Source organism: Bombina bombina, chromosome 12, assembly GCF_027579735.1.
Source record: "Bombina bombina isolate aBomBom1 chromosome 12, aBomBom1.pri, whole genome shotgun sequence".
Lineage (NCBI taxonomy): Eukaryota > Metazoa > Chordata > Amphibia > Anura > Bombinatoridae > Bombina > Bombina bombina.
The window spans coordinates 97267875-97281666 of record NC_069510.1 but is presented as its reverse complement, the minus strand read 5'-3'; the positions used below and the strand labels follow the sequence as shown (position 1 = coordinate 97281666).

At 42.1% G+C, this 13792-nt stretch overlaps 1 protein-coding gene across 1 annotated transcript in view; it reads right to left on the bottom strand.

Moving 5' to 3' along the window:
• The window catches only part of ABCD1 (ATP binding cassette subfamily D member 1), a 225147-nt gene that overhangs the window by 146651 nt on the left and 64704 nt on the right, over positions 1-13792 (bottom strand). Inside the window, exon 6 of the mRNA XM_053695941.1 lies at positions 230-375. Coding sequence (XP_053551916.1) covers positions 230-375 — 146 coding nt within the window. The remainder of the gene's footprint in view (positions 1-229; positions 376-13792) is intronic.

Here is a 13792-nt window from a genome sequence, read left to right as displayed (position 1 = left end):
TGAGAAGTTAGCAGGGTGCATTTTAAGTTCTCCATTATTTTTTTTTTAGCTAAATTACATGAAAAGGGGACAAAAAAAATGATGCAACGTTGTTTCACTTTACATAATTAAACATTTTATATAAAAATCTCACAATGAATAATGTCCCTTTAATGTCTCAGATGCTAGCGGCTAAGAAACATTGTGAGGACTATTTATGAAATCTTTCCCTGTATAATGTGTAACGCACCTCTGCGGGATGTAAAACATGTGCTGTGGTGGAGGCTTGTACAATACACCGCTATATGCTGGCCACAAGCCCCCGAGGATCCGGAACAACGAGCTTTTCCCACAACCATTGGGACCAGTGATGAGAAGATGCATCCCCTCCTCCACCTAAAGGACACAAGAGATGATAGTGACGAGGTGACAGAACAGCACAGTAAAACCCTCTGCTTTAGTCCAATGCTAATAATCTGACTACAAAAAAATAAAAGTAGGGCTCATTATGTAGGAGCCAGAAATCATTCAGCTTTTGTGATACGAGTGACATCATGGCGCTTTATGCCGCAGTGACTGAACACCTTCATTGCCCATGTGTATAGCACCGTTTGCACACAAGTGTGGTACTGTCAGCCAAGGGATTAAATTATTGCTTGGTTATTAAAGGGACAGTAAACCCAAAATAAAATTTTGCATATCTTAAAACATTATATCACGTTTTTTAAATAAGCAAATAACATCCATCAGCTAATCTTTACAGTTTACCTGTAAATTGCTGCTGAAATAATCAATTCTGCCAAAGCCATCTTTTTTTCTAATTATAGTGACAAATTGACGAGTTCTACCTAGGTAGAAAAGTAATGGTGTCCTGCATGCGCATTAGCAACCTCTTTAGACAACGCATGCGCATAGCTCACTCCTCCACAGTCAGCTGCCGCGTCATTAAGCCCTTGCCGGTGTAGTGTCGAAATCTGCGACCCGACGGAATATGCAACCTTGACGTCACCACATTCCTCAGAGCACACGTGACTGGTTGACCACCAATCACCTGCTAGAGACACCTACTTCGTCACGGTCGCACATTCCGTCGGGTCGTCTAACTCGCACTACTGTCACTAAGCGACCTATGCATTGAAGGCATCGGAGTGCTCACATTGATCCGGGTGGGAAAAACATAATTTATGCTTACCTGATAAATTTATTTCTCTTGTAGTGTATCCAGTCCACGGATCATCCATTACTTATGGAATATATTCTCCTTCCCAACAGGAAGTTGCAAGAGTCCACCCACAGCAAAGCTGCTATATAGCTCCTCCCCTAACTGCCATATTCAGTCATTCGACCGAAAACATGCAAAGAAAGGAAAAACCATAGGGTGCAGTGGTGACTGTAGTTCAAATGAAAAAATTACCTGCCTTAAAGTGACAGGGCGGGCCGTGGACTGGATACACTACAAGAGAAATAAATTTATCAGGTAAGCATAAATTATGTTTTCTCTTGTTAAGTGTATCCAGTCCACGGATCATCCATTACTTATGGAATACCAATACCAAAGCTAAAGTACACGGATGATGGGAGGGACAAGGAAGGTACTTAAACGGAAGTTACCACTGCCTGTAAAAAAAACCCTTTCTCCCAAAAATAGCCTCCGAAGAAGCAAGGTATCAAATTTGTTAAATTTGAAAAAGTATGAAGCGCAGACCAAGACTCCGTCTTGTAAATCTGTTCAACAGAAGCCACATTTAAAAAAGGCCCAAGTGAAAACCACAGCTCTAGTAGAATGAGCTGCAATCCCTTCAGGAGGCTGCTGTCCAGCAGTCTCATAAGCTAAATGAATTATGCTTTTTAACCAAAAAGACAGAGAGGCTGCTGAAGTCTTTTGACCTCTCCTCTGTCCAGAATAGACAACAAACAAGGTGAACGTTTGATGAAAACTGTAGTAGCTTGTAAGTAAAACTTTAAAGCACAAACCACGTCCAATATTGTGTAATAGACGTTCCTTCTTTGAGGAAGGATTAGGATACAAGCATGGAACAACTATCTCTTGAGTGATGTTCTTGTTAGATACCACCTTAGGAAAAAACCCAGGTTGGTACGCAGGACTACCTTATCCGTACGAAGGACCAGATAAGGAGAATCACATTGTAACACAGATAACTTGGAGACTCTACGAGTCGAGGAAATAGCTACCCAAAAGGAACTTTCCAAGATAAAGATTGATATCTATGGAACAAAAAAGGTTCAAACGGAACTTCTTGAAGAGCCTTAAGAACCAGGTTTAAGCTCCATGGTGGAGCAACAGTTTTAAACACAGGCTTGGATCTAACCAAAGCCTGACCAAATGCCTGAACGTCTAGAATACCTGCCAGACGCTGGTGCAAAAAAATAGACAGAGTAAAAATCTGTCCCTTTTAAGGAATTAGCTGACTACCCTTTTCTCAAAAACATCTTGGAGAAAAGATAATATCCTGGGAATCCAGGCTTTACTCCATGAGTAACCCTTGGATTCATAACAATCAGATATTTACACCATATCTATGTTCAATTTTCCTAGAGACAGGCTTTCATGTCTGTATTAAGGTATCAATGACTGACTCGGAGAAGCCATGCTTTGATAACATCAAGCGTTCAGTCTCCAGGCAGTCCATCTCAGATTGATTCTATTTAGACGGTTGAAAGGACCCTGAGGTAGAGGGACCTGTCTCAGAAGCAGAGACAGTGATGGAAAGGATGACATGTCCACCAGATCTGCATACCAGGTCCTGCGTGGCTACGCAGGCGCTGTCAAAAACACCAAAGCCCTCTCCTGCTTGGTCTTGACCTCCGAAGGAAATCCCACTCCCCCGGAAGAAAAGTCTGATGACTTAGAAAATCCACCTCCCAGTTCTCAACACCTGGGATATGGATAGCTGATAGACAAGAGTGAGTCTCTGTCCAGTGAATTATTGTAAGACTTCTAACATCACTAGGGAACTTCTGTTCCCCCTTGATGGCTGATGTAAGCCACAGTCGTGTATATTGTCCGACTGAGTATGATGTACCTCAGAGTTGCTAACTGAGGCCAAGTCTGAAGAGCATGGAATATCACTCCCAGAATATTTATTAGAAGGAGGGTCTCCTCCTAAGTCCACTATCCCTGAGCCTTCAGGGAGTTCCAGACTGCATCCCAACCTAAAAGGCTGGCATCCATTGTAACAATTGTCCCATCCGACCTGCGGAAGGTCATACCCTTGGACAGATGGACCCGACATAGTCACCAGAGAAGAGAATCTCTGGTCTCTTGGTCCAGGTTCAACAGGGGGACAAATCTGTGTAATCCCCGTTCCTCTGACTGAGCATGCATAGTTGCAGCGGTCTGAAATGTAGACGTGCAAACGGTACTATGTCCCTTGCCGCTACCTATTAAGCCGATTTCATTCATGTACTGAGCCACCGAAGGGCGCGGATGGGATGAAAAACACGGCAGAAATTTAGAAACTTTGACAACCTGGACTCCGTCAGGTAAATTTTCATTTCTACAGAATCTATCAGAGTCCCTAGGAGGGAAACCCTTGAGATTGGGGATAGAGAACTCTTTCCTTGTTCACTTTCCACCCATGTGATCTCAGAAATGCCAGTACTACGTCCGTATGAGACTTGGCAATTTGGATGTTTGACGCCTGTATCAGGATGTCGTCTAACCAAGGGGCCACTTCTATGCCCCGCGGCCTAAGGACCGCCAAAGCGACCCCAGAACCTCCATAAAGATTCTTGGGGCTGTAGATATCCCAAAGGAAAGAGCTACAAACTGGTAATGCCTGTCTAGAAAGGCAAACCTGAAAAACGAAGGTGATCTTTATGCATCACAATGTGAGGATAAGCATCCTTCAAATCCATTGTAGTCCTCTATTGACTCTCCTGGATCATAGTTAAGATGGTACGAATAGTTTCCATCTTAAATGACGGAATTCTGAGGAATTTGTTTAAGATCTTTAGATCCAAAATAGGTCTGAAGGTTCCCTCACCTTGGGAACCACAAACAGATTTGAGTAAAAACTCTGTCCCTGTTCCTCTCTTGGAACTGGATGGATCTCGTACACAATGTAAGAATGCCTCCTTCTTTATCTGGTTTGCAGATAATTGTGAAAGGCAAAATCTCCCCTTTTTTTTTTGGGGGGGGGGAATCTTTGAAATCCAGAAGATATCTCTGGGATATAAATTCCAATGCCTAGGGATCCTGGGCATCTCTTGCCCACGCCCGGGCGAAGAATGAAAGTCTGCCCCCTATAGGATCCGTTACCGGATAGGGGTCCGTTCCTTCATGCTGCCTTAAAGGCAGCAGCAGGCTCCTTGGCCTGCTTATCTTTGAGCAAAAATTCCCTCTTGTTTTGCCTTAGAGGAAGTGGATGCCACACCTGCCCTGAAGTTTTAAAAGGCACGAAAATTAGACCTTTTTTGGCCCTTGATTCCAATCCTGAGGAAGGGCATGACCTTTTCCTCCAGTGATATAAGCAATAATCTCCTTCACACCAGGCCCGAATAGGGTCTGCCCCTTGAAGGGAAATTAAGTAGCTTAATTATTAAAGTCACGACAGCTGACCATGATATAAGCCATAGCGCTCTGCGCGCCAGTATAGTAAAAAACAGAATTCTTAGCCGTTAGTCTAGTCAAATGAACAAAGGCATCAGAAAACAAAGGAATTGGCTAGCATAAGCTTGTCAAATATATTCATCCAATGGAGTCGCTAACTGTAAAGCCTCATCAAGAGACTCAACCCAGAACGCCGCAGCAGCAGTGACAGAAGCAATATATGCAAGGGGCTGCAGGATAAAACCCTGTTGAATAAACATTTTTTATCAATTGGATCTAAAAAGCACAACTGTCCTCGCCAGAGGTAGTGGTACGCTTAGCTAGAGTAGAAACTCTTCTCTCCACCTTAGGAACTGTCTGCCAGAAGTCCCGTGTGGTGGTAACTATTAGAAAACATTCTTCTAAAAAATAGGAGGGGAAGAGAACGGCACACCTGGTCTATCCCATTCCTTATTAAAAAATTATTTTTTAGTAAACCTCTTTAGGTATTGGAAAAACATCAGTACACACCGGCACTGCATATTATTTATCCAGTCTACACAATTTCTCTGGCCCTGCGATTGTACACATTCATTCAGAGCAGCCAAAGCCTCCCTGAGCAACAAGTGGAGGTTCTCAAGCATACATTTTAAATGTAGAAATATCAGAATCAGGTTAAATCATCTTCCCTGAGTCAAAAAAATCACCCACAGACTAAGCATATTGTGAGGTAGTATCATACATGGTTCTTAAAGCATCTGTATGCTCTGTATCTACCCCCAGAGCTATCTTCTTTCCTTTAATTTCAGGTAGTCTGACTAATACTGCTGCCAGAGTATTATTCACCACCTTTGCCATGTCTTGTAAAATAAACGCTATGGACGCCCTTGATGTAATTGGCGCCATTTGAGTGCGAGTCCCTGAAGCGGGAGTCGAAGGGTCTGACACGTGGGGAGAGTTAATCGGCATAACTTTCCCCTCGACAGAATCCCCTGGTAAAATAAACGCTATGGGTGCCCTTGATGTACTTGGCGCCATTTGAGCGTGAGTCCCTAAAGCGGGAGTCAAAAGGTCTGACACGTGGGGAGAGTTAGTCGGCATAACTACCCCCACGACAGAATCCTCTGGTGATAATGTTTTTAAAGACAAAAAATTATCTTTATTGTTTAACATGAAATCAGTACATCTGGTACACATTCTAAGATGGGGTTCCACCATGGCCTTAAAACATAATGAACACAGAGCTTCCTCTATGTCAGACATGTTAGAACAGACTAATAATGAGACTAATAAGCTTGGAAAACACTTTAAATCAAGTTAACAAGCAAATATATAAAACGTTACTGTGCCTTTAAGAGAAACAAATTTTGTCAAAATTTGAAAAACAGTGAAAAAAGGCAGTAAAACAAACGAAATGTTTACAGTACATGTAATAAGGTAACAGAGCATTGCACCCACTTGCAAATGGATGATTAACCCCTTAATGCAAAAAACAGATAAAAAAAACGACAGACGTTTTTAAAAACAGACACAACAAAACTGCCACAGCAGAGCTGTGGATTACCTTCCCTATAAACGATTTTGGAAGCCTTTTAACCCCTTTAGAAATGTCCTGTAGTATTCATGGGACTGCTGAGGGAATCTGGATAATTCATTTTGTAATTTTAACTGCGCAAAAAAGCGCTAAATTAGGCCCCTCCCACTCATATTACAACTGTGGGAAGCTTCAGTTAACTGTTTCTATGCAAAATTTAAGCCAGCCATGTGGAAAAAACTTAGGCCCCAATAAGTTTTATCACCAAACATATGTTAAAAAACGATTAAACATGCCAGCAAACGTTTTAAAACACATTTTTACAAGAGTATGTATCTCTATTAATAAGCCTGATACCAGTCGCTTTTACTGCATTTAAGGCTATACCAACATTACAGTGTTATCACCAATGTACGTTAAAAAACGATTAAACATGCCAGCAAACGTTTTAAAACACATTTTTACAAGAGTATGTATCTCTATTAATAAGCCTGATACCAGTCGCTATCGCTGCATTTAAGGCTTTACTTACATTACTTCGGTATCAGCAGTATTTTCTTAGTCAATTCCATTCCTAGAAAAATATTTTACTGCACATACCTTATCTGCAGGAAAACCTGCACGCCATTCCCCCTCTGAAGTACCTCCCTCCTCAGAATGTGTGAGAACAGCAAATGGATCTCAGTTACGTCTGCTAAGATCATAGAAAAACGCAGGCAGATTCTTCTTCCAAATACTGCCTGAGATAAACAGCACACTCCGGTGCCATTTAAAAATAACAAACTTTTGATTGAAGAATAAACTAAGTATAAAACACCACAGACTCTCACGACCTCCTATCTATGTTGAGGCTTGCAAGAGAATGACTGAATATGGCAGTTAGGGGAGGAGCTATATAGCAGCTTTGCTGTGGGTGGACTCTTGCAACTTCCTGTTGGGAAGGAGAATATATTCCATAAGTAATGGATGATCCGTGGACTGGATACACTTAACAAGAGAAATTATACAAGCAAAGGAGCTTCACTATAGCATTTTATTCTCCTAAAGCAACTTATCGCTAAAGCACTACACCGGGGGCAGAGTGAAGATGTTGCTTGAGTATGAGGATGACATAAAGAGCTATTGTCTCTGCAAAGGGTTCATTCTCGCCATCTTCATCACACTCATTTTCTGTATATTTTATTTACACCCTTCCCTATCTTAAGCTTCTATTGGGCAGCCCTCATTATTAGATATTTCTATTTGAATCTCTCTGCATATTCACTTTCTGGGTACACGTCCTCCGTCTCTACTACACACATCTACTTTCTCGTGTCGCCTTCTCCCCTTGCACTCAGTCACCAGGCAGCTCTCTGCGCTATAAGTCTTTATGCTCTAAAGGGGGTAATCAAACGTGGCATGGTGTCAGTCACTTCTCCATTGCGCATCCAAATGCCCATAATTAAGAATATGCATGTGAACAACTGCTTCATTAACATTCAAATACATGCATCGGCTCTGTCACACGATTGGCTAAAAGATTTCTATGTAAGAGCAGTGAGCCCAGCCCTCTATTAGGGGCGGTCTCAGGAGCCGTGTTACACAGAAATGAGAATATAAATGTTATAATTATGCAAGCTCCGTTACTAAGAACAAGTAAGTTTTTTTTAAAGTGTAGGAGTTGAACTTTCTGATTGTGTATTTTTTTATTTCTGGAAAAATGCAGAGTTCTAACCCTTTAAAAGGGACACTAAACCCAATTTTTTTTAAATAAAGTGAATGTCAACTTTCAAGAATGAGTGCCCGGTTTTTAGAAATCCTATTAAAAACAGGGGCACTTTCATTCATGAAAGTTTATATTTCACCGGTTTTGTTAAAATAGCTTTTCTTCTTGAAGCCGGAGAAGCGATTCCCCCTCCTGTCGCTCATCACTTCATACGTCAGCAATGACAAATCCGTCCTCCTCCAATCATGGCGTTGCCTCAGGCAATGATTCCCCTGGGGGGGGGGGGAGCCGTGATTGGAGGATGCCGTATTCATCATTGCTGACGTATGAAGTGATGAGCGGCAGGAGGGGGAATCGCTTCTCCGGCTTCAAGAAGAAAAGGTATTTGAACAAAACGGGTGAAATATAAACTTTCATGAATGAAAGAGTCCCTGTTTTTAATAGGATTTATAAAAACCAGGCACTCATTCTTGAAAGTTTTCATTCACTTTAATGATTCAGATAGAGCAGCAATTTTAAGCAACTTTCTAATTTATTCCTATTATCAAATTTTCTTCGTTCTCTTGCTATCTTTATTTAAAAAGAAGGAATGTAGAGCTTAAGAGCTAGCCCATTTTTGGTCGAGAACCTGGGTTACGCTTGCTGATTGGTGGCTAAGTGTAGACACCAATAAGCAAGCGCTATCCAGGGTGCTGAACCTATAATGGGCTGGCTCCTAAGATTTAAATTCCTACTTTTTAAATAAAGATCGCAAGAGAACAAAGATAAATTGATAGTAGGAGTAAATTAGAAAGTTGCTTAAAATGGCCTGCTCTATCTGAATCATTAAAGGGACACTAAACCCATTTTTTTTCTTTTGGAATTCAGATAGAGCATGAAATTTGAAGCAACTTCCTAATTTAATCCTATTACCAATTTTTCTTCGTTCTCTTGCTATCTTTATTTTACAAGCAGGAATGTAAATTTTAGCAGCCAGCCCATTTTAGGCTCAGCACCATGGATAGCGCTTGCTTATTGGAGGCTGACATTTACCCATCAATAAGCAAGCATAACCCAGGTTCTCCAACTAAAATGGGTAGGCTCCTATTCATCACATTCCTGCTTTTCAAATAAAGATAGCAAGAGAACGAAGAAAAATTGATAATAGCAGTAAATTAGAAAGTTGCTTAAAATGTCATGCTCAATCTGAATCATGAAAGAAAAAATTTGGGTTTAGTGTCCCTTTAACTTTATAGCAACTAAATCACAATTTTTGTGTCAGAGGGAATGAAGGGGTTGAATCACTGTGAAAATATTTATTATTTTTTCATCTGGCTTTTAGATTTAGAAAAATGTCAAACCCTGAGACGTAAAATATTATGACAGCACAGTGTTCCTGTAAATTCAAGTTGAACTGAATGTTGCATTAAAGGGACAGTCTAGGCAAAATTAAACTTTCATGATTCCAATAGGGCATACAATTTTAAACAACTTTTTTTTATCATCAAATTTGCTTTGCTCTCTTGGTATTCTTTATGGAAAGCTAAACCTAGGTAGGCTCATATGCTAATTTATAAGCTGTTGAACTGCCTCTTATCTCAGTGCATTTTGACAGTTAGACACTGCTAGCTCATGTGTGTCACATTAGATAACATTGTGCTCACTCCTGTTGAGCTATTTAAGAGTCGGCACCGATTGGCTAAATTGCAAGTCTGTCAAAAGAACTGAAATAAGGGGGCAGTCTGCAGAGGCTTAAATACAAGGTAATCACAGAGGTAAAAAACACAATTTATACTTACCTGATAAATTTATTTCTCTTGTGGTGTATCCAGTCCACGGATCATCCATTACTTGTGGGATATTCTCATTCCCAACAGGAAGTTGCAAGAGGAAACCCACAGCAGAGCTGCAATATAGCTCCTCCCCTAACTGTCATAGCCAGTCATTCGACCGAAACCAAGCCGAGAAAGGAGGAACCATAGGGTGCAGTGGTTACTGTAGTTTAAATTTAAAAATTACCTGCCTTAAAATAACAGGGCGGGCCGTGGACTGGATACACCACAAGAGAAATAAATTTATCAGGTAAGTATAAATTGTGTTTTCTCTTGTAAGGTGTATCCAGTCCACGGATCATCCATTACTTGTGGGATACCAATACCAAAGCTAAAGTACACGGATGAAGGGAGGGACAAGGCAGGAACGTAAATGGAAGGAAACACTGCCTGTAAAACCTTTCTCCCAAATATAGCCTCCGAAGAAGCAAAAGTATCAAATTTGCAAAATTTTGAAAAAGTATGAAGCGAAGACCAAGTCGCCGCCTTGCAAATCTGTTCAAAGGAAGCCTCATTTTTAAAGGCACAAGTGGAAGCCACAGCTCTAGTGGAATGAGCTGTAATCCTTTCAGGAGGCTGCTGTCCAGCAGTCTCATAGGCTAAGCGGATTAAGCTTCTTAGCCAAAAAGAAGGAGAGGTTGCCGAAACCTTTTGACCTCTCCTCTGTCCAGAGTAGACAACAAACCAAGCAGATGTTTGACGAAAATCTTTAGTAGCTTGTAAGTAAAACTTTAAAGCACGGACCACGTCCAGATTGTGTAACACAAGGATGGAACAACAATCTCTTGATTGATATTCTTGTTAGATACCACCTTAGGTAAGAACCCAGATTTGGTACGCAGGACTACCTTATCCGTATGAAAAATCAGATAAGGAGAATCACATTGTAAGGCAGATAACTCGGAGACTCTACGAGCCGAGGAAATAGCTACCAAAAAAAGGACTTTCCAAGATAAAAGTTTGATATCTATGGAATGAAGAGGTTCAAAAGGAACTTCTTGAAGAACCTTAAGAACCAAGTTTAAGCTCCATGGTGGAGCAACCGGTTTAAACACAGGCTTGATTCTAACTAAAGCCTGAAAAAAAGCCTGAACGTCTGGAACATCTGCCAGACGCTTAACTAGCCGACAATCCTTTTTCCAAACCTTCTTGGAGAAAAGATAATATCCTAGGAATCCTGACCTTACTCCATGAGTAACCCTTGGATTCACACCAATAAAGATATCCACGCCATACCTTATGGTAAATTTTCCTGGTGACAGGCTTTCGTGCCTGTATTAAGGTATCAATAACTGACTCGGAGAAGCCACGCTTTGATAAAATCAAGCGTTCAATCTCTAGGCAGTCAGCCGCAGAGAAATTAGATTTGGATGGTTGGAAGGACCATGAAGTAGAAGGTCCTGTCTCAGAAGCAGAGACCATGGTGGAAAGGATGACATGTCCACTAGATCTGCATACCAGGTCCTGCGTGGCCACGCAGGTGCTATCAGAATCACTGATGCTCTCTCCTGCTTGATCTTGGCAATCAGTCGAGGGAGCAGAGGAAACGGTGGAAACACATAAGCCAAGTTGAAAGACCAGGGCGCTGCTAGAGCATCTATCAGTGTCGCCTTGGGATCCCTGGACCTGGATCCGTAACACGGAAGCTTGGCGTCCTGGCGAGACGCCATGAGATCCAGTTCTGGTTTGCCCCAACGATGAATCAGTTGTGCAAATACCTCCGGATGGAGTTCCCACTCTCCCGGATGAAAAGTCTGACGACTTAGAAAATCCGCCTCCCAGTGCTCTACACCTGGGATATGGATAGCTGATAGGTGGCAAGAGTGAATCTCTGCCCAGCGAATTATTTTTGAAACTTCTAACATCTCTAGGGAACTTCTTGTTCCCCCTTGATGGTTGATGTAAGCTACAGTCGTGATGTTGTCCGACTGAAATCTGATGTACCTCAGAGTTGCTAACTGAGGCCAAGCCTGAAGAGCCTTGAATATCGCTCTTAGTTCCAGAATATTTATTGGAAGGAGAGACTCCTCCTGAGTCCACGATCCCTTAGCCTTCAGGGAGTTCCAGACTGCACCCCAACCTAGAAGGCTGGCATTTGTTGTTACAATTGTCCAATCTGGCCTGCGAAAGGTCATACCTTTGGACAGATGGACCTGAGATAGCTACCAGGGAAAAGAATCCCTGGTCTCTTGGTCCAGATTAAGTTGAGGGGACAAATCTGTGTAATCCCCGCTCCACTGACTGAGCATGCATAGTTGCAGTGGTCTGAGATGTAAGCGTGCAAACGGCACTATGTCCATTGCCGCTACCATTAAGCCGATTACTTCCATACACTGAGCCACCAAAGGGCGCGGAATGGAATTAAGAACCCGGCAGGAATTTAGAAGCTTTGATAACCTGGACTCCGTCAGGTGAATTTTCATTTCTACAGAATCTATCAGAGTCCCTAGAAAGGAAACTCTTGTGAGTGGGGATAGAGAACTCTTTTCCTCATTCACTTTCCACCAATGCGACCTCAGAAATGCCAGTACTACGTCCGTACGAGACTTGGCAATTTGGAAGTTTGACGCCTGTATCAGGATGTCGTCTAAATAAGGGGCTACTGCTATGCCCCGCGGCCTTAGGACCACCATAAGCGACCCTAGAACCTTTGTAAAGATTCTTGGGGCTGTAGCTAATCCAAAGGGAAGAACTACAACTGGTAATTCCAGTCTTGAAAGGCAAACCTGAGAAACCGATGATGATCTTTGTGTATCGGAAATGTGAAGATAAGCATCCTTTAGATCCACTGTAGTCATATATTGACCCTCCTGGATCAGTGGTAGGATGGTACGAATAGTTTCCATCTTGAACGACGGAACTTTAAGGAATTTGTTTAAGATCTTTAGATCCAAAATTGGTCTGAAGGTTCCCTCTTTTTTGGGAACCACAAACAGATTTGAGTAAAAACCCTGTTCCTGTTCACTCCCATAACTAGGGGGTCTCGTACACAGTGTAAGAATGCCTCTCTCTTTATCTGGTGTGCAGATAATTGTGAAAGGTGAAATCTCCCTTTTGGGGGGGAAGCTTTGAAGTCCAGAAGATATTCCTGGGATATAATTTCCAACGCCCAGGGATCCTGAACATCTCTTGCCCACGCCTGGGCGAAGAGTGAAAGTCTGCCCCCTACTAGATCCATTACCAGATAGGGGGCCGTTCCTTCATGCTGTCTTAGAGGCAGCAGCAGGCTTTTTTGACCTGCTTACCTTTTTTCCAGGTCTGGTTTGGTCTCCAGACCGTCTTGGATTGAGCAAAAGTTCCCTCTTGTTTATTATTAGAGGAAGTTGATGCCGCACCTGCCTTGAAGTTTTGAAAGGCACGAAAATTAGACTGTTTGGCCCTAGATTAGGATCTGTCCTGAGGAAGGGCATGACCTTATACTCCAGTGATATCAGCAATAATCTCCTTCAAACCAGGCCCGAATAGGGTCTGCCCCTTGAAGGGAATGTTAAGTAGCTTAGATTTTGAAGTTACGTCAGCTGACCATGATTTAAGCCATAGCGCTCTGCACGCCTGTATAGCAAAACCAGAATTCTTAGCCGTTAGTTTAGTCAAATGAACAATGGCATCAGAAATAAAAGAATTGGCTAGCTAAAGTGCTCTAAGTTTGCCAAGTATGTCATCCAATGGAGTCGCTACCTGTAAAGCCTCTTCCAGAGACTCAAACCAGTACGCCGCAGCAGCAGTGACAGGGGCAATGCATGCAAGGGGCTGTAGGATAAAACCTTGTTGAATAAATATTTTCTTAAGGTAACCTTCTAATTTTTTATCCTTTGGATCTAAAAAAGCACAACTGTCCTCGACAGGGATAGTAGTACGCTTTGCTAGAGTAGAAACTGCTTCCTCCACCTTAGGGACTGTCTGCCATAAGTCCCGTGTGTGTGGCGTCTATTGGAAACATTTTTCTAAAAATAGGAGGGGGAGAGAACGGCACACCTGGACTATCCCATTCCTTATTAATAATTTTTGTAAACCTTTAAGGTATTGGAAAAAACATCAGTACACACCGGCACTGCAAGCATTTATCCAGTCTACACAATTTCCCTGGCACTGCAATGGAATCAGTCATTCAGAGCAGCTAAAAGCTCCCTAAGCAACACGCGGAGGTGTTCAAGCTTAAATTTAAATGTAGAAATATTAGAATCAGGTATCTTTCCTGAGTCATTAACATC